Source organism: Belonocnema kinseyi, chromosome 9 (genome assembly GCF_010883055.1).
Source record: "Belonocnema kinseyi isolate 2016_QV_RU_SX_M_011 chromosome 9, B_treatae_v1, whole genome shotgun sequence".
In the NCBI taxonomy this organism is placed as follows: Eukaryota; Metazoa; Arthropoda; class Insecta; order Hymenoptera; family Cynipidae; genus Belonocnema; species Belonocnema kinseyi.
Window position 1 is genome coordinate 123,478,169 of NC_046665.1, and position 25,133 is coordinate 123,503,301.

At 25.8% G+C, this 25,133-nt stretch overlaps 1 protein-coding gene across 4 annotated transcripts in view; it reads right to left on the reverse strand.

Moving 5' to 3' along the window:
* The window catches only part of LOC117179923 (fatty acyl-CoA reductase wat-like), a 143,884-nt gene that overhangs the window by 76,213 nt on the left and 42,538 nt on the right, over nt 1-25,133 (reverse strand). For all 4 annotated transcript variants that reach the window (XM_033372145.1, XM_033372144.1, XM_033372143.1 and 1 more), the window contains exons 9-10: nt 20,455-20,653; nt 15,367-15,609 (exon numbers count right to left, since the gene is read on the reverse strand). In XM_033372145.1, coding sequence (XP_033228036.1) covers nt 15,367-15,609; nt 20,455-20,653 — 442 coding nt within the window. The remainder of the gene's footprint in view (nt 1-15,366; nt 15,610-20,454; nt 20,654-25,133) is intronic.

Here is a 25,133-nt window from a genome sequence, read left to right on the forward strand (position 1 = left end):
ATAGAAGTTAAAGAAAAAAAGATCGAGTCACCGAATCAGACAGGGTTTAGAAAAGGAATGGGGGTAATGGACAACATATATGTTCTGAACTATCTAGTAAATAATAAAATTAAAAGGGAAAAAGGGGCAATGATAGCAATGTTCATGGACTTAAAAGCGGCGTTTGATTCATTGTACCGAGCAGAAATAGAAAAAGTTATGATAAAAAAAAGGATAAGAAAGGGATTAATAAAGAGAGTATCATAAATTTTTAGAGAGACGAAAGCAGGGTAAAGGTAGGAGAGTAAGTAGGACATAGTTTTTTTTTAATGAGAGGTGTGAGAAAAGGATGTCCTCTGAGCCCACATTTATTTAATTTATTAATATCAGACTTGGAAGAAGAAATGAGAAGAAAGGGTTGGGGAGGAGTTAGGATAGGGAAGAAAAAGATATATACGCTGGCATACGCAGACGACATAGTGTTTATGGCAGAGGATGAAGAAGGGATAGCTCATATAAGAGAAAGGATAAAAAAGCAGCAGGGGTAATGAAACAGATATGGGGAATAGAAAAAAAAAGGTAAAAAAAAATTGCAGGAGGAGAATGTGGTTATTTGATACGCTGGTATGGCCGGTATGGAGGACGCCAGGATATATGGTGAGGGAACAAGCGCCAAGGGATAAGTTAAGTATTAGAGCGGGAAAGAGGGCATGGAAATTTGAGACGAAGCTGAAGGAGGGAAAGAGAGGGGAGTTGACGAGAGAGTGTTTGACGGAGGTAGAAGAGAGGATAGGGAGGGCGATCGAATTAACGAGATGGAAAGAAGAAAGGAGGGAGTTCTTTAATAATAGATAAATAGAAGACGGGACTGAAGAAAACTGTGAAGAAGTAGAAATAAGGAAGAGGGAAAGACAATTAGTAGAAAGATTAGGGGCGATTGAGGAATAAAAATACAATAAATGGTATAAGATGATAAAAAAGGAAGGGGTGCCAAAGTATTTAGAAAAGGGATGGGGAGAGAGAAGGTGGACCAAAATAACAAGATTTAGATTGGGAAAAGAGGTAAGGGAGGGGATGTACTGGGAAAAAGAAGAGAACAGAAAGTGTATAATATGTGAATGGGAGGAGGAAACATGGGAGCATGTATGGATAGGATGTAAGAGAGGAATGGAAGATAAAGGAAGCTGGCAAGAAAATGTGGTCAAAATTCTAGGGGAAGATTGATTAGGAGAAGAATGGATGAAGGAGTTGGAGGGTGCTAGAGGAGCGAATGAGAGAGAATAAAAGAATGCACGTGAAAAAAGGTGAATGGAGGTATAAAAAAGTGAAAAAAAAAGGAAACGGAAGTCGCTTAGATTTGAAGCGTAAAAATGGTAAGTAATGGTAAGGTAAAAGTTAAGTGGACCAAGATGCGTTTGCGTTCTCATGCTCTCTCTCTCGCTTGCACTCTCGCTTTTGTTCGATCGCTCACTCGTTTGCTAATAAGTACTAAATTGCGCTATCGCAGGAAATAGAAATAAGAAACTATATATAAGACTTTATGTAAATAGTTGTAAATAATGGTATACAAAGTAAGGATAAGATTGTAAACAAATATAGATTTAAACGGAAAGATTGTAAGGAATGTAGGTCATGTAAACCCTTAGGGGGCACATTATGAATAAAGAAGATTAAAATATATATATAATATTTCAACTAAACAAAAAGAAATTTGCAAACCAAAACTATAATAGTTCAATTTGCAGTTTGAAAAGTTAATTTTGAATAAAAAAAAAAACGAGTTTTCTGTCAAGATAATTTAACTTTCAACTAAAAATATAAATTTTCGAGCAAAAATGAAATAGTTACATTTTCAGTTTAAAAAAATTATTTTTAACGAAAAAGAAACGAATTTTAAGTTTAAAAAATCCTTTTTAATCACGGTGTTGAATCTTCTAGGAAAAATTTGAATCTTTGACGAAGAAGTGGAGATTTCAACCCAAAAGATGAATTTTCTAATTAAAAAAATATTCTAACTAAATTTTTTTCTCAGTCACAGAAATTAATTTCTAGTAGAAAATAGAATAGTTAAATTTTCTACAAAATAAAATATTTCTTAACAAACATGATTACCTTTCTATAAAAAAGGTAAATTTTCCACAAAACATGTAATTGTTAAAGTGAATGTTTAATAAAAATCATAAATTTCCACATTAAAAAAAATAGTTTTTTAACGAACCTCGTGCATTTACTGCTAAAAATATAAATTTCAAGCAAAAATGGAATAGTTACATATTCAGTTGAAAAAATGATTTACAACTAAAAAGAAACGAAATTTCAGCCATAGAAATTAGAGTTTAATCAGTGATGAATATTCAACCAAAAACATGAATTTTTGACCAAAAAGTGAAATTTTCAACCCAAAAGATTAATTTTCTATTTAAAAAAAATGTTAAATAAATATTTTTTTTAGTCACAGCAATTAATTTCTATCAAAAAATAGAATAGTTAAAATTTTTTACAAAACAAAACATTTTTTAACGGAAAAGATGACATTTCTATCAAATAAGGTAAAATTTCCACAAAAAATGGAATAGTTCAAGTGAATTTTAAACTAAAATGATAAATCTTTAACTAACAAAAATTATTTTTTACCCAAACACATGAATTTAAACCTAAAAATATAAATTTTCAAGCAAAAATGGAATAGTAACATCTTCAGTTAAAAAAATTATTTACAACTAAAAAGAACCGAAATTTCACCCAAATGATGAATTTTCTAATAAATAAAATGTCTAAATAAATTTTTTTTAGTCATAGGAATTAATTTCTACCAAAAAATAAAATAGTTAAATTCTCCACAAAATAAAATATTTTTTAACAAAAAAGATTAAATTTCTATTAAAAAAGGTAAATTTTCCAAGAAAATGTAATAGTCAAAGTGAATATTTAACTAAAATGATAAATCTTCAAGTAAAAAAATGCATAGATTTTCAAAAACAAAAATTTCCTATCAAAAATAAAATACTTAAATTTTTAGTTCAGAAAATAAATGTTTGGACAAAAAAGAAACAAACAAAATTTTTAGTAAAAAAAATTAATTGTAGACAATAAATATAACGATTACATTTTCAGTTAAAAAAAATTATTTCTAATTAAGAATAAACTAATTTTTAACCAAAAAGATCAATTTTCGGCCAATTAGAAGAATTTTTAACAAAGTACATGATTTTTCAACCAATTCAATAAAATACAGGAATTTCAAACTAAATATTTCAATTTTTAACTAAAGAAAATAAATTTTGAACTAAACATAAACGAGTTAAATTTTCAGTTAGAACAATTAATTAACAACAGAATAATTAATAAAAAAAATATGAATTTAAAAATATTTATATGCGTTTTCATATAAAAACTATCAATTTTCAACCAAAATTAAAATACTTAAAATGTTAGAAAAATAAATTTTCAACAAAAAAAAACGAATTTTCAACAAAAAAAACGAATTTTCAACAAAATATGTTCTTTCTTTTTCATAAAAAAAGTAATTTTTAAAACAAAAATAACAGAATTACATTTTCAGTTAAAACAATAAATTTTCAAGATCATCAAAAATGTATTTTCACCAAATTATTAAATTTTAAAACAAAACGATGATTTTTCTACCAAAAAAGATACAGTTTCAATAAAATATATAAATTTTCAACTGAAAAAGATAAATTTACAAAACAAAACTTAAATAGTTCAATTTCCAGTTAGAAAATTAAATTTTAAACAAAAGAGAAAAATGCGTTTTTAAACAAATTAATTAATCTTTAACTAAAAATATAAATTTTCAAGCAAAAATGGAATATTTAAATCTTGAGTTGAAAACATTAATTTTTAATTGAAAAGAATCGAATTTTCAGCAAAAGAAATTAATTTGCAATTACAGTGATGAATTTTTGACCAAAAAGTAAAATTGTCAACCAAAAAGATAAATTTTTTATGATAAAAAAAAAGAATTTTTAACTAAATATTTTTTTTCATTTTTACATTTCTATGAAAAAAAGTAAATTTTCCACAAAAAATGGAATAGTTCAAGTGAATTTTCAACTGAAATAATAAACCTTTAACGAAAAACAAATAATTTTTTTAACCAAATACATGAATTTACAAACAAAAAGATAAATTTTCTACTAAAAATAAAATACTTAAATCTTCACTTAGTAAACTACATTTTCAACCAAAAAATTAATTAAAAGAATTTCAATAAAAAGAATTTCAATCCAAATAATTTAGTTTTCAACATAAGATAAGTTTTGAAAAAACTTATTTGAATTCAGAAAATTTGAAATGAGACTAGCAAAATCTAAGGGAATTTAAGGGAATTCAATTTGATAAAATGCTTAAGAATTGAATGTGAGGTTAAGGGACTTCAGGATGAATCAAATGAAAACTTTTTAAAAATCAAAAGAATCAACCGAATTAGAAGAATTCAAATGAATGGGGAATTCAGAGTGAATTGTAAAAAATAATTTCAAATCTCTTAAAATTTTTGAACATCCACCAATTTTTTGACAAAAAAAAGTAAATAATGACTACAAAACAATTCGAATGAATTGAAAATAATTTAAAAAATCGAAAAAATTCGATTGATTTCAGAAAAATTTGAGTGAATTTAGAGGAACTTAAGGGAAATGAAATATGAAAAAATCCATTGAATTAAGTTGGAAATGAGTTTATAAAAATTTTAAATAATTCGATATAATGCCTAAGAATTTAAGATGATTTTGAAAGCCTTCAAGCTGCATTAGGAAAAAACTTTTAAAAAATATATTGAATTGAGTAGAATTGAGTGAATTTAGAAATTTTTTAAGAATTCAAGATTAATTACTGAGAATTCAGGACGACTTCCAAATGAATTGTGACAAATATTTTAAAATTTCTTTAAATCTTTGAAAATCTCTGAAAATTATTAAATCCCTTGGAAATCCTTTAAAATTGTTTAAATAAATCTCTTAAAAAGTCTTTAGAATCTTTTAAAAGACTCTAAAATATTTCAAAAACTTTAAACTCCCTTTAAACTATTAAAATAAAAGAAAAAATTCTGGGGATCTTTTAAAGTTTTCTAAAATATTTCAAATTCTTTTAATATATTTTAAAATCTCTTGAAACTTTTTAAAGCTTTTAAAAACACCTGGGAATTTTTGACAATACCTTCAAATATTTCCAATCCTTTAAAGAAATCTAAAATATTTCGAATTCTTAAAAATATTTTTAAATCACTTGACATTTTTTTAAGCACTTTAAAATGCCCAGGAATTTGAAAAAAATATCTAAAAATATTTTAAATCCTTTGAAAATCTTATTAATTGATCGTCAAGATCAATTCAATTAAATCTTTTAAAAACTAAAAAAAATACATTGAATTACATAGAACTGAGTAGATTGAGAATAATTCAAGTAAATTAAAAATATTTAGAAAAACTTCCGATGAATTGAAAGATTTGATTATAAATAAATAAGAATTCAGGGTAAAATAAAAAAAATAAAATAATTTTTAATCTCGTCAAATCTTAAAAAGCCTACAAAAGACCTCATTTCTATTAAATAAATTCTTTACAATCCACTAAAATATTATGAAATCCCGAGAAATTCTATGAAATCTGGCGATATTTTTTTAAATTCTGGAAAATTGTTTAAAATTCCTTGAGATCTTTAAAAAATCGTTACAATCATTTAAATCTTCGAAAAACTCATGACATAAAATAAAATAATAAAATAAAATTTTAAATATCTCATAAACCTGTAAAATCGTTCCATGTCTTCCAAAATTCTAGAAAATTCTTTATCCTAAAATATTTAAAGCGCTTTCAAACTTCTTCAAATTATTATAAATAATTTACAAGTTTCTTAAAACTGTTTCAAATTCTCAAAAACTTTTGAAAGCTTTTGAAAATTCTTTAGAATTTTTTAACATACCCTAAAATCTTAAAGATCCATTCAGATTATTGAAACATATCAGGAATTGTGCTAAAAGTACTATTTAAATTATTTTTGCAATAAAATTAAAATAAAACTTTAAATTACAGTTACATTAATAATTATTTGTTTTTCTTGCCTTTTTTGATGTATAAAAGGGAAATTGTAGTTGTATTAATTTTTTACCTACTGTAGGATTTTTAATTAAAGAATATCGAATCCGAATAATTTAAGATTAAAATTTCGAAAATAGGACAAGTTAAAAACGTTAAAAATAAAATATTTTTTAAATAAAATTTCGAAAATTCGCAACAATCTTCTTCTGAAAATTATATTTTAGTTATACATTATATTATTTTCATGAAAAATTTATGATTTTCTCAAAAAGATATCCATTTTGGTTAAAAATTGTTAACAATTTTTACTTTGGTGTTAGAAAGTGAACTAGAATCTTCTTTGGATGAGAATTCAAATTTTTTTTCAATTTTTTTAAACGTTTGTCTTTTTAATTTTAAAATTCGCCTGTTTTATCCAAAATTACATCTTTCTTGAATGAAAATGCCACTTTTTTGTGAAAACGTTTTTTGATGAAAATTCAACTAGTTTTTAAATTTTGTTTTCATTCAATTAAAAATACATCTGCTTTAACAAAAATATCATTTTTTAGACAAAAATCCAACTGTTTGGTGGGAAATTAATTTTTTTTTAAATTCATACTTTTTGGTTGAAATTTCTACTATTTTCTTGAAAATCTAACCATTTTGTAGAAAATTTACTTTTTGCTTGAAATTTATTTTTTGAGTGTTAAAGAATGAACTAAAATATTTTCTGTATGCGAGTTCCACTTAAAAAAATGTTACTTTTTATTACTAATTAATCTGTTTTAGTACAAAATTCAATCCTTTTTAGATAAAAATGCAACTATTTGGTAGAGAATTTAATTATTTTGAATCGTCATTTTGGATTGAAATTCAATTTTGTTCATAGAAAATTATTTTTTATCAAAAAAATTAAATTTTCGATTTTGAAGTGTCAACTTGAATTTTTTTTTGGATGAAAATTCAACTTTTTTTGTAACTAAAAATTCTTCTGCTCTAAAAGAAATTTAATCTTTTTTATAAAAATGCAACTATTTGGTCGACAATTCAACAATTTTATTCCAAAATAATCCTTTTTGTTTAAAATTTGTCTATTTGGATTGAAAATTCTATTTTTCATAAAAAATTATTTCTTGTTCAAAAATTCATATTTTGATCGTGAAAACTCGACTGACATATTTATCAACAGAAAATTTAATTTTTTTATTGTCTTTTTGATTTAGAAATCAATCGGTTTTAGTAGGGACTTTCTAAAATAAAAATCCGACATTTTAGTTAAAAAATCATTCTTCTTTGTTTGAGTTGAAATTTGACCTGTTTAGTGGAAAACGTTTTTGTTGTTGTTTAAAATTCATTTGTTAAGAGAAAATGTGAATTATCCATTTTTTTAATTTTTATTTTTCAAATTTAAAAATTCGCTTTTTTGATGAAAAAAATCATTCCCTTGCTTTAAAAATTTATTTATTTTTTTGGTAAAAATACACTAGTTTCGTGAAGACTTAATTATTTGCTAAAAAGTCATATTTTTTATTTGAAAATTGAATTTTTATAAAGAAAGTTTGTCTTCTGACTTGAAGGTTCAATAATTTAGATAAACTTTTATTTATTTTTTGAGTGAGAAATCTTTATTTGTTAGAAATTCGTCTTTTTGGTTTTAAAATTATTTTTAAAAAAATAAATTTCATTCTTTTTTAATTTAAATGTAAAACATGAAACTTTTCGCCTGGAATTTGTCTTTTTGGGTTAAAAATTCAACTATTATGTTAAAAATTCAATTATTTTGTTGACAATTCAAGTATTTTATAAAAAGTCTTCTTTTATAGTTGAAAAAACAGTTTTTTGTCTGAAATAAATTAATAAATTTAACATTTTTAAATTTGTATCTTAAATACTGTTTTATTCCGTTTATAAAATATTCTATGCGTTTTCTAAATAAAAGCATTTAAAATTGAATAATTAGAAATTAACATTATTTAAAATAAAAAACTTATCAATCAGAAACTTGTAAAATAAAAATAAATTTAGAACTTAATTTGACAATTTTACTAAAAATTAGTTGAAATTGTATCATTTCTGATACAAGTCATTGAAATAAGACAATTTCAAAATGTTCAAAATTAAATATATTTTATTTAGAATTTTTTAAACTGAATCATTTAAAATTAAAAGAATTTGGTTTTTTTTTATTATTTTTTATTATAAGCATTCAAAATTGTAAACTTTTTAATTCAAATCATTTTCAAACCGAAGTAAATAAATTTTGAGAATTTAAAACAGAAAACTAAATTGAATTTTTGCAAAGTCAATGCTTCTAAAATTCTAAAAAATTTTGATTTTTATGGCACAAAAATTATAATGTTATATTAAAATTGATTACAAAAATTTTTCTCAGAGCAAAAAATAAATTCACTTTTATTTTCAACGTTCAAAAATTGGAATAATTGCAATTATAAACATTTGAATTCGAATTATTCTGAAATAACTTTTAAAATTAAGTACTTCATTCTTTCGAAAGTTTAAACGTTTTAATGTTAAGTACGAAATTAAAATTTACAAAATTTTAACACTTCATTCAAAGTTATCATCAATTCTTGCAGTCTTCAATCCAATATTTTGCAATTTTAAGTGGTTTATTTTTTGAAATCTTTAACTAAAAATCGAACATTGTAATATATTACACTAAAAATTAAAAATTAAAAAAAAAACAGTATTTTTTAAAATTTCAATTGTTTCAAATTTATTCTGAAGGCATTTCATTTCAAATTATCTGTTTAACAATTGTTACTACTGGAAATTGAATAAATATCAAGCTTTTTAATTTTATATTCAATATTTTCAAATACGTAATTTCAGGAACTTCAATTCGAAATGTATTAAAATTAATTTCAATTTTTAATGTTTTATAAAATTTTTATAATTTTAAAAAATCTACCTGCAGCTTTTTGATAAAATGCATATTCTTTGTTGTAATCATAAAAAATGTAATTAAAAATTAAAAATTTCATTTTTCGTGTCTTGCTTAAAAATTCTACTACTTGGTTGAAGAGTTTTAAATTTTATTGAAAATTAAACTATTAAATTTTTTATTCAGAATTCATCTTTATAAGTTGAAAATTCATCGTGTTCAGTTAGAAAATTTAAATGTTTGTCATTTAAATATGAAATCTTTCTTGTTGGAAATATTATCTATTGCAAATTTTAAAATCTTCTTGAAAAATCGTTATTTTGAGCTGAATATTCACCTTTTTTGGTTTTAAGAGTTTTTGGCTAAAAATTTAACTCTCCTCTGAAAATTGCGTCTCCTTAGCTTGAATTAAACTATGCAATTTTTTATTCAGGTTTATTTTAATTGATAAGAATCAAGTATAATTGGTGAAAAATTAAATTACTTTGTTAAAAATTTATCTTCTAATTAAAAATTGTAATCTGTCTTTGGAAATTTGTACTTTTTTAGTTCGAAATTTATTTTTGAACTTTAAATTTAAGTATTCCATTATTGATTATATATTTATCGTTTTTAGTTGAAAATTAAATTTTTCGTAGAAAATTCGACTCTTTTCTCGAAAACTTGTCTTTTTACCTTAAAAAGTAAGAAAAAAAATAAAAAATCATCTTTTCGAATGAAAATTTAACTATTTTGCAAATCATTTTCTGTTTTGGTTTAACATTTGTTTAATTTGTTTGCTTTGTTTTCTCTCAAATGAAAACGTTTTCCTATCTGAAAATTCAGCTCTCATGTAGAAAATGCAATTTTTTCTGAAAAATTTATATCTTTTGGTATAAATTGTATCTTGTTTAGTTAAAAAATTTTCTGTTTCGTTGAAAATTTGTCCTTTCGGGCAAATTGAATTTGTTTTTAATCAAAACTACTTGTTTGAAAGTTTAGTTTCTTTGTTAAAAATTAATTTTGTCCGCGCTTTCGTCCATTCGTTCTTTTGAATTAAAAAATCAACTATCTTCTAAAACTTTCTTCTTTTTGGTTTGAAAATTCTACAAGTTAAAATTCGAAAAAACTGTATTATTATTGATTAATTTTTCATGGGTCGAAAATAGAACTATGTAGTTATAAATTTAACTAATTTATTGAAAACTAATTTTTTGTATTGGAAATTCAACTATTTTGTTAAAAATTCATCTTTTTTCTTGGTAGAAAAATTTCGAAAAAAAATAAACTCTCTTCTATTTGATTTCAAATGGAACTGCTGGTGGTTCTTGTAAGTGTACGTTAAAAAATCAACTATTTTTGTACAAATTCACCTAATTGGTTATAAATTATATTATATAATGAACTGCCCAGTGGACACAAAATTTGGCGCCGTCTTTACGACATCGTTACGACAACTTCACGACATCTTTACGACATCCTATGTCCATGTCGTTTCGATTTCTTTACGATATCGTAAAGACACCTTAACGACATGGACATAGGATGTCGTAAAGTTGTCGTAAAGATGTCGTAACGATGTCGTAAAGACGTCGGCAAACTTTATGCCCACTGGGTAATTAACTAACGATTGATTGATATTTTTCAAAAAACTGAATATAAATTGTTTTAAATTAAGTCACATAAATTGATTATTTGTATTAAGATTACATATTTAAATATTGGCTATTATTTCTATAATAAAATTTGTATTTTGCTTGAAATATATCTATTACAATCATTTTTTTAAATTAAAATCATTTTTTAAAGCTTAAAATTATTAAAATTTTTAATGAAAATAATGGTTTAATGCTTTTTTTGTTTTGAAATAATTGAATAATTATTAAATAATTATGTTAAAACTTGAATTTTCTTAAATTATTTCAAAAGGAATCAAGATATTCAGAAATTAAAATTTTTTAAAATACATAAAATTAAAAATAATTTGATTTTTTTATTGAAAATAATTGCTTGAGGCTTTTTATGTTGTGTACGATTTAATTAATTTTTAACTGATTAATTTTGACAACAATATTGAAATACATAAAGATTCAATTCAAGATGTTTTAAGTTAGGTAGTATAATTTATTATTCAATTTCAGATTATGTAATTTGGTAGTAGGTATTTCTATAAAAATAAAAAGTTTGTTTTCTGTTGAGAATACCCTTATTACAATTACAGGATTTTTCTGATTTCTGGAAGTGAAACGAGTATCTAAATTCAATTTTCAAAATTATAAGTAAGTAATTTCAATTTTTTCGTAATTTGTTTTAATGTTTAATAACGAATTAAACATATAAAAACGCCGTTCCAAATTTAAAGAAAATGTAACGTAAACATTATTAGAATGATTAATTGAAAATTATTTTTTAATGCTTTTTATGTTTTGAACAGAAAAAAGCTCAAATTAGAAAAAGGAAATTAGCTAAAAATTATTTGAATGCTTTACTGAAAGTTATAGTTAAATGCTTCTCATATTGTGAAATAATTAATTAATTCTTAGCTGAATAATTTTTTCGTAATAATAAATTAAATAAAGATTAAAATTTAGTTTCTTTAGATTAGGTGATATAAATTCGTTATTTATTCGAAGGTTATATAATTGAATATTGGACATCATTTGCATAATGAAAGTTTATTTATATTAAAACATCTCTATTTCAATTACATAATTTTTCAATTTATTCTGATCTTGTGAAATGGGTATCTGCATTAAATTTTTAGATTTATATGTCAATATGTTTCAATTTTTTCTGAAATTAGTATAAAAGGTTACTAATGAATAAAATTTTCATAAATGAAAGTGAAAATTTAAAAAAAAGTACATCATTGCGACATCGTTACGACAACTTTACGACATTCTATGTCGAAGTCGTTATAGTGTCTTTACGATATCGTAAATAAGTTGTATGATCTGACGATGTCTTTACGATATCGCAAAGACGCCGAAACGACATGGACATAGGATGTCGTAAAGTTGTCGTGAGATGTCGTAACGATGTCGTAAAGATTTCGCCAAATTTTGTGCCCACTGGGTTATAGTTTAATACTTTTACGCAGGTTTATGTGATATAATATTGATCATAATTTCGATAATAAAAGTTCGTGAATATTTAAAATAACTCTATTCCAGCTACATTATTTTTGTAAAGTTTTTGAATGTTAAATAAACATCTAAATTCTGATTTCGAAATTATGTGCGAATATATGTACATATAAAATAATTATTTAATGTTTTTTATGTTATAAACCCATTGGGCACAAAATTTGGCGATGTATTTACGACATCGTTACGACATATTTACGACAACTTTACGACGTCCTATGTCCATGTCGTTAAAGTGTATTTACTATATTGTAAATGAGTCGTATGATCTGACGATGTCTTTACAATATTGCAAAGACACCGAAACGACAAGGACAAAGGATGTCGTAAAGTTGTCGTAAATATGTCGTAACGATGTCGTAAAGACGTCGCCAAATTTTGTGCCCACTGGAAAACTGATTAATTATATATGAGCTGATTATTTTATTTAACAATATTAAATAACATAAAGATTGTATTTTGATTTTTCTCGATTAAGTGACATCAGGGGGGTGCTTCCACTGTACTGCCCAATACTAAAAATGTGTCACGAGAGTTGAAAGCGGCCATGCAGCGGCGCGTCGCTAGTAGTAACTTTGTTCTACAAAACCATACAGTACCATAGGAAAATTGCACAAAAATTACAAAATAAATTTGAAAAACACTTTAAACTCATTTTTTCTTCATAGTGTAGAGTCAAATTGTAAATGAGACTTATTTACTTAGGCATTATTTTGTTTAATATAGAAAAAGCGGAAAAATTGAAATAATTCAAATTTAAAAGATTAAACAGATATTCAGAAATTATAAAGAATAATAAAAAAATAAATATCAAATACACAAATGAATGAAAAATGCCGAAAATATATAGTATTATTTAATTATGAAATTTTCCAAATTTCAAAAAACAACTAGTTTTTTAATTAACTAAAAATAAAATCCCAAATTTTAAAATATCCAACACTAAAATTCACCGACTTCAAGACCGGCTTTTAAAATAAGCAAATTATCAAGTTCCCGGCAAATGTTTTAATTCCCGAAATTTAGAATTTTGCAACATAGTTACTTGATTATTAATTTATAAGTAATTAATAGAATTATAAATAAGGCAAACAATTTAGTGAATCATCAATTAATAATTTATTAATTATTTTCGGAAATTTTAAATTTCGTCAAAGTTAAATTACAGAAATAGAAATATTTATGAAAATTTAACAAGTCGTTTATTTTATATTTCGGCAATTTTTTGTTGTTGCTAATTTATGATTTAGTTATTATATCTATATATGACAAACAAGGAATATGATAAATCCTTAAATATTTTTTTCTATTACAATGAAATAACCAACTCTTAAATTTGATATTTTTCAATCAATTAGACTTTATAATGAAGCTGAAATATTTTAACATTTCTATGTTTCCAAATTTAAAAAAATTACCTTACCCTCCTCTAAATTTTCCCAGAAATTTTAAGAAAATTTGTTTAATCTCTTGAAAAAATTCAAAATTATTCTCAGTTCTCCTAAGGTTTTTATGTTTAAAAACCTTTTTCAATTTTCTCTTATACTTAATTGTTTAATATAAAAAATTATTTAAAACTTTCACACAAATATAAGGAAAATTCTTCTTGTTTTTTTAATTTTGTCAGACCTTCTAAGCCTTCTAATTTCTAAAAATTATTCAAATTTTTTCTGCATTTTTTACTTATTCTGCCAGATTTTAAAAATTTCCCTAACATCTGTCAGCTTCTTCTTCGACCATTTTTGAAATTTTCTGAAATATTTTTAAATAATTTCTTCAAATTAATTTTTCGAAATAAAAAGTTATTTTAATTTTTCCTAGCAATCTGAAAAAATATCTTTTATTTTCGTGAAACTTTACAAAATTTAGAAAAAAAACTTAACAAGTTTTATTTATTTTTGTATCATTTAAAAACTTTTGAATATCTCTCAAACTTACTCAAACTTTTTCCAAAATTATGTAATATGAAAAAATTGCAAAATTTTGCTTGAAAATCTTTCAAACCCTTTTTAAGAATTTAAAAATCTCCCATGAATTTCAAGAACTTTTTTTCACATCCTGACATAATTCAGTTTACCTAAAAAATTGGTAAAACTTGAAAAATTAACAAAAAAATATCTGAACGTCTTCTATATACTTTTAAACCACATTTTAAAATATTAAAAATTATTCTTTTAAAATAAAACCGAAACCATTTCTCCTTAGATCTTTTATACCCAGTGGGCACAAAATTTGGCGACGTCTTCACAACATCGTTACGACAACTTTACGACATCTTTACGACATCTTATGTCCATGTCGTTTCGATGTATTTGCGATATCGTAAAGGCATTGCCAGATCATACGACTTATTTACGATATCGTAAAGACACCTTAACGACATGGACAAAGGATGTCGTAAAGTTGTCGTAAAGATGTCGTAACGACGTCGTAAAGACGTCGCCAAATTTTGTGCCTACTGGGTAGCGCAGAAAGTAGACAACTTAGAACTTCTAGGGGTTTGTGAGTAAAACAGATTGCATGATTACCGTCAGAGAAAGTTAAAATTCAAATTTCTGCTGTAAAACCTGAATGTGTCCGTCGATAATCATTATTTGCATAAATAAACTTTTTTCTTCCTCCAACTCTTTGCAAGGCCACAAACGATCCTTTAATATTTATTAACCTTTCCCGAACAAAATTTCCACGTTATTTAAACTTTTATTTTTCAATATGGGTGAAAAAATATTGATCTTAGGGCTGACTTGATCAGCTGTTATACTCATCACATGGCCTTAAATGTTGCTTTCTGTATATAAAACAAAAACTACGCGTTCTATCGAAAAGTCATTTATTACAAATTTGTACGTCTTTCCAGAGCGCGCAATTTTAGCTAATTCATTTTTTTTGTATCTTGCATAGTTTGAGCAAAAAATGGAATTTTTGGATTTTTCATTATTTTTGGTATGATCAAATTTGGAATTTTTAACTTTTCGACCAAATTAAAAAAGTCGTCGGGATAAATTTTTTGGTCAAATTTTGAAATCTTGAAAAAATTAGTTTTTAAAAAATTTGAAAATGCGCTCACTTTTTAAATTTTCATCCAAAATAGCTGGTTTATGAACTTGTTTTTTCTTATTAGGCCTTAAAAAAGCGTGCCGAAGCAGAATCCAATCTGATAAATTTTTCTAAAGTTATCGTGCCTACATAATACAGAATACAATTAAACAGACGGACAGACAGACAAACACCTTCGTAAAAATCGTTTTTTTCTGACTCGGGGACCTATTAGTGCATGCAAAAATGTAATTTAAGGAAACTAATGACTCATACTTACTTGGGATTCCTACCCAATAATTTTAATATGAGATCACCAATAAAAATTGGGATTTTATGAAGAAAAAAATTGTAAATAATGAAGAGTGGTAGAGAAGTAACTCCGATGAAGAAGGGATAATAAATAGCTGCTCTTGCTGGATTCTTCCACTGGTATTTTTTATATATTTCAAAAACGTCTCCCATTTTTATTGGATTGTCTGTGCTAGAAACAAAATTGTACACAGGTACATCGCCGTCTATCCTAAAAAATGAGATAAATCAGGTAATTATTAAATAGTAACATGAATATCAATTTTTTAATTGAAAAATAAGGAGCAATCTGCCTGCAGTGGATAGTCATTAATTACAATATTATTACATGTAAAATAAATAATTTAATTTAAATACAAATACAAAGCTGCTACACTCAGAAAAATGTTTGTTTGAAGCAAACAACAAATTTTATTTGAATTCATATAATTGAATCAAATAAGTTTTTTTGCTTCAATTAAAAAAAGGTTTATTTAATTTGAAGAAATGGAAACTATTTGCCATATTTATTGAAACAAATAATTTGTTTAGTACAATTTGTTTGATTCAAATAAAAAATTGAATTGAATTTATTAAACAATGCATTTGTTTGAAATCTGTTTATTCGAATTCATGAAAATATTTATTTGATTCAAACAAAAAATACAGTACAAAGGAGTTCCTCAAAGTGCCGCTAGTCATGCTAAGGCGCTGCCGGCGGTTCCTAAAGGACTAACCTATAATCTAAATTAATTGATCATGTGATTTATTTGATGGCATTTGTATTTTTTTCAGTGTTGTATTATTCTAAAGTTTCTGATTTACAATGAAAATATATATTAATTGAAAAATGAACGCAATATCTCTAGTTTAGGAACTACTTGAAGTTTAGGGTTTTTACCGTGGATATAATTGAAGATTTCGGATATAAGTCTTTTTCAATACTAACCTCCTTTCTTTATAATGATGATTTATGAAATCAATCATGTTCTTTTATATTATAATTATCACTGTGTACTTAAAAGCAGGAACACTTATATATACATTAAATTCAAATATCTAACTCTGGTTCATTTCTCATTATTTTAATTTATGATTGTTCAATACAGAAATGAGAAGCACAGAGTTGAAAATTAACCAGAATTAAGCATTTGTGTTGAGTAAGTGTTTCTGCTTTTACATATACAATGATATTTATGATTAACAATAAACATATTATCGAGATCATGCATTATTTTTATTAAGAATGCTCAATTTTGAGGTTAAGTGTAAAAAAAAAGGTTTACGTCACTTGAGCAAAATCTTTAATTAATTTTAAAAATATATATTAAATGTAAACAAGAACTTCACTTTTTTTAAACAAGATATTTATTTAAACAAACCAAAACATTTATTTGAACCAAAAAAAAATAAGGACAAACAAAAAATTGATTTGAATTAAACAAAGATTTGTTTGACCCCATATTAAAGAAATAATTTTTTTGATTCAAACAAACATTTTTCTCAGTGTAAGGTAAACTGACCATTAGGATAACCTAAAAAATATTTCCAATCCTGGGACAATAATAAGTATCGTTGACTATTTTTTATATTCGAATATAAATCAGAAAAGTGAAAATGTTCTAATATTTTTTAAGTAACGAAAAATTAAATATTAAAATTTTTATTTAAAAAAATGATTCGTTTTTTGTTGTGAAAATTAATTTCTTTCACTAAAAATTTAACTATACTATTTTTGGTTGAAAATGTATCTTTTTTATTTAAAATTCATTTTGTTTATTCCAAATTATATTATATATTAAATATATTATATTTTTTGTTTAACATTTGAACTGTTTTCAAAAATTCGTCCTTTTGGTTCGAAAATTTATCTTTTTAAACATAAATTTTCATATTTCCTTAGCCAAAATGCCACTGCGGTTGAAAATTAATCGTTTTAGTTTGAGGCTTCAGCAGTTTGATTGAAAATTCGTTGTTGTTTCTCTTAAATTAATTCAACTGCTTTCAATTTTCAATAAAAATCTTTTCACCTTTTTTGGTTAACCTAATTCTTCAATTTTCTAACAAATTGTTCAAGTTTAAAATAAAAAAGACAGATTTTCCACCAAAAATTATGAATTTGTATCAAAAAATATAATATTTGATATTTTAATCCTAAAATGTTTTGATTATAAGCTAAAAACAATTCAATTAATTTTTTTTTAAATTCACCCAAACAGTTGGACTTTTAACCAAAAAAGGTAACATTTCTATCAAAAATATAATATAATTTTCAAACCCAAATTTATTGAAGTCGTACACCAATAACAAGATTTTTCTACAATACAGTTATATTTTTCACTCTAAAATATGAATTGTCAACAAAAAAGTTAATTTACAACCAAAGATTTACAATGTAATGCAACTTTTAACCGATTAGTGGAATTTTTTACTAAAAAAAGGTGAATTCTTATTAGGAAATATAATAGTTGATATTTCAACCAAAAAAATTAAGATTTTAATTACAATTTGAAAATAGTTGAATTAAATTATAAAAAAGAACAACGACTTTTCAATAAAAATGATTAAGCCTCAACTTAAACATATTTAATTTCAACGAAGCAGTTGCCTTTTTGGTCAAGGAAAATAAAATTTATAATTAAAAAGATAAATTTTCGAACCAAAAAGACAAATTTTCAAAGAAAAGTTGAAATATTAATCAAAAAAGATTTTTTATCCCATAACATTTTCAGCCAAATAATAAAGCTTTCAACCAAAAAATAATTCAAATCGTTTGAATAATTTTTTTTATTTATTATCGATTTTAATTAAGATGAATTCTCGATGATATTATAATTAATATTTATAATCTTAAATATTAATATTCAATATTAAATTTTAGTGCATACTTACTAATTTTATTGACAAATAAATTTTTATATTAAATTTTACAATAAACTACTGCAAACAACTTTTTTAGAGTAAATAATCAATTGAACGGAAAAAGTGGTTTTGGTTTGAAAATTATTTTTTTTTATGGATATTTCAAATTTTTTCGTTGCATAGAAAAATCTTTTTTTTTATTGAAAAAGAATCTTCTGGGATAAATATTCATTTTTTTAATTAAACCTTCATTTGGTTAAAAATTCAACTATTTGATTGAAAAGTCGTTTATTACTAGAAAATCTATTTATAAACTTAAAATTGAACTATTTCATTTATGGCTAAAATTTTATTTTTGGATAAAGTTAAATTATTTGGCTGGAAATTAAATTAAATTCTTTAATTGAAAATTTACATTTTTATTGAAAATTCATATTTCCGTGTAGCAAATTGGACTTTTTTGTGTATATCCCGTCATTAATCGTAAAAGTGTATTTAAAAAGATTTAAACAGATTTACAAAATTGTCAAAAAAATAATCTGGAACAAGTTCAGGCTTTTTTTTTAATTTAGCAGATTTTATTAAAAATTGTAGCAAAAATTCTAATCATCTTAAAAGATATTCAGAAATTTTGGAAGAGTTTAAAAAATAATTAAAAAGTTGAAAGGATTCTAAATAATCAAAAATAAAATTATACACGAACATTTTATTAAGATTCGTATAAAAATTGAGAATATTTTTCTATCTTCAAAAATTAATTTTAAGAAATTTTTTGGAACTTTTTTTATGATTTCTTTAAAAATGATTTTTCACAGAATACGTAAAAAGAATTTAAAACAAAAACAAATTTGGAAGAATAAATGAAGATTGAACAATTATTACTTTTAAAAAATTTTAAAGATATTTAGAAATTTTGAAGATTTTCAAAAAAAAGTTGAATTTTTTATGAATCCAACATTTTTTTTCAATTTACATTTTGGAAGATTTTTTAATCAAGTTTTGATATTTTCAAATGAGTTTTTAAGCTTTTAAGACAATTAAAATATGCACTTAAGATTCCTGTCAATTTTCTCTATGATTTTTCTTCTTAAAAAATAATTGGACAAGAATATTTAGAAAGATTTTTAAATAAATTTTAATGCATTAATAACAATTAAGCAATTATTAATTTGCAACAACTTAAAAGAAAAGGAATTTAACTTCTAATTTAAGAAATGTCAATTTAAAAAATTGTGGTTTTTCAAGTTTTAATGTTTTTCACTGAATATTGCAAGGATTATTTTTGGAGCATTAGATCTCTACAATCCCTGAAAGTTAACATTGTTTATTTTAAAATTCACGGATATTTAATTTAAAATTGGAAAATTAAAATAATTCTTTATTTAAACAATTTAATTTTAAAAGAATATTTAAAAATACTGGAAAAGATGTCAACAATTTAAAAAAAAATCATCTGAAACATTTTAAGGGATTTTTTTTATTTTGCAGGATTTACTGAAATTTTTAGGAAAAATTCGAATGATATAAAAAGTTGTTTTAAAGTTTCAAAAAAATTTCTAAAATAATAAAAAAAAGTTTTAATATTATATAAAATGTTTAACAGAATGTAGGTTTTTGAAGATTTTAAAATAAAATTTTGAAACTTTTTAAGCATTTCGAAAGCCTAAAAAAGAAGGAATGAATTTGACTAAAATTCATAGAAAAATTAAAAATGTGTTTTTATATTGAGTACAGCCTATATTTTATTATGAATTTTCATGTTTCAAAGGGAATTTTCTGTTTATGAGTTTCAGTCGTTTCATTAAAATCATGAAAAATTTGTTCGAGTTGAAATTGGTCACAATGTACGACCTGTGGGTGATTATGGACAGTATATTCCTATTCTAGATAACAGTACGGCGCTTGTCGAGAGTGGGATCGCTACACATTTTCCTAGCGTTTCCAAACTGCGTGGTGTAGGGCGTGAGCACAGTGGCGAGCTCACGTCGAGCAGCAGATGGGCTCTAATGCCTACTGACGTAGATCAGATTGATCGGATTATTAAGTACGGCCAAATATTAACAGAATTGACATTAAATCTAAGTTTTTACTCTGATAGTTGGAACGCTTTACGTGTTCATAAATAAAAACGAAAATTAATTTTTTTCTCTTATTTGAGTTCCTAACGGTTATCCACTGTGGACTACATTACCCACTATAGGGAGGTTCCTCGTACTTTTTTGGTATCATTCCAGTCTCCCAGCATGATGCGATTATACCATTCACCGCAAAATCCGCCGGTATGATATCAAAATTTATTTTCTCATTCAAATTTAGCACATGAACTGTACCAAGTTTGCCATATATCAACAATGCATTCATTCCTTGAGAAGCATCAATCCATCCAGGAAATGGTTCTTTATATGTCGAAGTACCTACACAAATCACAAACACAAATTATTATTTATTTACTATAAACTTTATTATATTTTGTATCCAGATTTCACACTCTTTCCTCTTTTACTCCCTTTCTCCCCTTTTCCCCCCAGTTTTGAAGAAACTTTCTTTCCCAGTAAGCAAAAAATTTTGCGATATCTTAACATCATCTTTACGACATCTTTACGACGACTTTACGACATCCTATGTCCATGTCGGTTCGGCGTCTTTGCGATATCGTAAAGACAACGTCAGTTCATAGGACTTATTTACGATATCGTAAAAACACCTTAACGACATAGTCATAGGGTGTCATTAAAATGTCGTAAAGATGTCATAAAGTTGTCCTAACGATGTCGTAACGATGTCGTAACGATGTCGTAACGATGTCGTAAAGACGTCGCCAAACCTTGTGCCCACCGGGGTTTTTCTCGCTTTTTCTTTTAAGGTGATTCAAATAGGTTGAGTTTTAATTCCTGTTTTCCAAATGACAACTTTTCTCCAATAAGGATAAGTTGTTTGATGTAATATACTGACTACCAGTCATGCTAGCGGCTGCAAGCCTCTGTTAATTATTACTTTTTATCTTTAGATAAATAACTGAATTAATCGCATTATCGATAAAAAGGAATGTTGAAGTATATAAATGGTATAAATAATGAACAGGATATTAAATCTAATTTTTATAAATAAATTATATGCAAAGGTGTAAAGGTTGTGAAGTGCTGATAGTAATTTACAAATTAATTTCACCCGTGTATTGATAAAAAGATGTATATCTATATTTGTAAATAAAATGTCATGAAAGCTAAACTTACTTTCGAAATTCAGAAAGGTTTAAAGAGATTACTATTATGCATATAAAAAACAATATTATTTTTTAAACTTGCTAAGTTTCAGTACAGAAAAAAATGTATAACACATATATTTTCTAAGTGACAGTATATTTTCGTTGAATTCCAAAAATGAACTTATATTTCCTAAAATAATTTAAAGGAAATACAAGTCATATGCATTCTTGTTTATCTTATGATAATTATTAATTTAAATTACAAGAATTGTTTTTAATGCCGATTTTGAATTTCGCGCCAACTCTGCGACCCTAACGAAAGTGCAGTAAATCAAGACAGTGATCATTTTAGAGAGAATACAAAATGTTATGAAAAGCCAAACATAATTAGGGCACCTTTTCGCGGAAACCTATTTTGAATGAATTCGACACATCCTATGAAAAATATTAATTCCACGATTTATTCGAAATACGCCTCCATCAAAAGGTGCCCTTAAATCATTTTCAAAACTGTGCCATTTTGGTTTTTGAGAGCTCCGTAAGTTTAAAGCGTAATTTTAATATATTTCAACCAGATTCACAAATCATCCTAATGAACTTTTTCAATTGGACACAAATTGAAAATATTCTAGATAGCAGTACGTGAATATATTTGGAACATAACCTCTTCTAATTAACTTCTTTCGTCAATACAAGTATTGTCAGTGACTCAATTCTAGCTACAGAATTTAGTAGAAATTAACTGACAATCAGTTATATTTTACTATTTGAAATTGAAAGAGACAAGTAATAATGTTTAATGTTGAAAAAATCTTGTTCGATATTATTGGTTTATTTTATAAATAATTGATAGTTTGGTCATTTATATACAACTTGTAAGCTAATGCTTCTAAAATTTCACGAAAAATCTCCAGTGATATCATTAGAAAACAATAATAAAAAACAAGATAAGTTTCTGTCTACGTATGCCCAGTAGGCACAAAATTTGTCGACATCTTTACGACATCATTATGACATCTTTACGACAACTTTACGACATTCTATGTCCATATCGTTTCGGTATCTTTGCGATATCGAAAAGACATCGTCACATCATACGACTTATTTATGATATCGTAAAGACACCTTAACGACATGGACATAGGATGTCGTAAAGTTGGCGTGAAGATATCGTAGCTATGTCGTAAAGACGTCGCAAATTGTGTGCCCATTGGCATAGTAGTGGCACTCCCATGTATCGTTGTAAATACATTACGTTTTGGTGTTGGGGACCAACGCTAGATGGCGCTGAAAGGCAGTAAAATTCACTGCGCATGTGTGACCATAATATTTTCAATTATTTTGACATCTCGATAATAAAAATTAGTCGAAATGTCCAATTGAATTAGTTATTATTGAATTTGTTATTATGTAACACTGTCTGAAAGCTGTATTGCGTATATTGTTATACGTACTGTGTTTACTATTGCATGCGGATTTAAGAAAATTTGTTGATTGGTAAGTATGGAATGAAAAAAGAAAGTACTATTTGCTTTTTTAGAGGTTAGGTTTTTGTTTTCATGTTTCGAAGCAGTCACAAATAACTTACAGGTGATATAAATACGGATATAAATATAAATCAGTTTGAAAGATTAAGAAGCAATTTCCTATCCAGCATTCATTTTTGGAGCTGTAACCTAAAAAATCAAAACATTGTACATTGCAAACTTTTTCGATTAAATAATTTTAGGTACTTTACGTATGAGCAATTATTAGTAACCTTTAAATTTTATACACTGCTTACTTTCAATACGGAAATTATTTAATTATCATATTTTTATTTCTTTTCGAATATACATGATATATATATATATATATATATACAGGGTGTCTAAAAAGTCCCGGAACGTTTGGATATTTCCTCAGGTAAAATATTTTCCAAAAAAGTGGAGATCATTCCTAAATTTAATTTCAACGAGGAATTCAATGGTGACCTTTATTTTAACCTTGAAGTTGACCTTCATGGCGTTTTGCAGGTCAACTTTATTTTTTAAATGAAAACCTCCTTTTTTACATCTGCAATCGATAAAGCGGAAAATTATCCAAGTCATAGGTCAATTATAACGTTCGAGGTCAGTTAGAGGTTATTTGAAATTAACAAAGTTTTCCAAAAGGTCAGTGTAATTCCTGATGTAAATTGCAACGAGGAATTCAATGGTGACCTTCATGTTAACCTTGAAGTTAACCTTCATGGCTTTTTGATGGTCAACTTGGTTTTTTGAAATGGAAACCCTCTTTTTTTTAAATCTGCTATCGATAGAGCGGAAAATTCTACGTTCAGGTACGTACCCAAGACATTGGTCAATTGTAACGGTCAAGGTCAGTTAGAGGTTACTTGAAATGAACAAAGTTTTCCAAAAGGTCAATGTAATTCCTGATGTAAATTTCAACGAGGAATTCAATGGTGACCTTCTTGTTGACCTTGAAGTTAACCTTCATGGCTTTTTGAAATTCAACTTGGTTTTTTGAAATAGAATCCCTCTTTTTTTAAATCTGCAATCGATAGAGCGGAAAATTCTACGTTCAGGTACGCACCCAAGTCATTGGTCAATTGTAACGGTCAAGGTCAGTTAGAGGTTACTTGAAATGAACAAAGTTTTCCAAGAGGTCAGTGTAATTCCTGAAGTAAATTTCAACGAGAAATTCATTGGTGAGCTCTGTATTGATCTTGGTTACAACGTTTTGAATATTGTGAAACCATAAGGAAATTTTTCATTGTAAGTTCCAGGTGTTGTGGTGATAGTTCTGTTCCTCCCCGAAGAGCTATACAGTCCTATACCGTTTTTCGGTGCCTAAGGTAATACCTAAGAACTGTAAGGCGATTTATGAATCATGGATCTATCAAGGACCTTCAGAGAACTGGTCTGCCAAAACCTGCAGGATCTAAGGAGATGCAGATGGATATAGCCCAAGCATTTGTTGAAAACCCACACCTTAGTTTAAGTCGAGCTAGTGATGAGCGTGACGTTGCTCCTGAGACAGTGCGAAATATTTTACAAAGCATTAATTTCCATCCTTACAATGTTCATCTGGTACCAGAGCTCAATGAAGACGATCCTGATCGTTGCGTTGAATTTTGTGAAATTAGGATGGGCAGAATTGATAGAGATCCTCTTTTCTTGTACAATAAAGTATTTTCACATAAAACTACTTTCACTATAAAAGGTGAAGTTAACAGGTAAAATTGTAGATATTGGTCCGACACAAATCCTGATTGGATTTTGAAGAGTCACACACAATATCCACAAAAGATTAATGTTTGGGCCGGTATCTTAAATGATACATTGATAGGCCCTTTCTTGATCGATGGTAATCTTAATGCCCGTGCATATGAAGAGCTTCTCAGAAACCAAAGTGTACCAAGAATAAGGGATTTTACAGGCGATAATTTTCAAAATATTTGGTTCCAGCAGGACGGAGCAGCAGCTCATTACGGTAGTGAGGTTCGAGCATTTTTGGATACTCAGTTTCCTCAAAGGTAGATTGGAAGAAGGGGTGAAATCGAGTGGCCTGCTAGATCTCCTGATCTGACGCCTCTCAACTATTTTCTTTGGGGTTATTCAAAGAGCAAAGTATACTCAACGAACCCGCAAAGCTTAGACGAAATGCAGAATCGGATTCTGCAACAGGCTACTTTGATTGATAGGGAG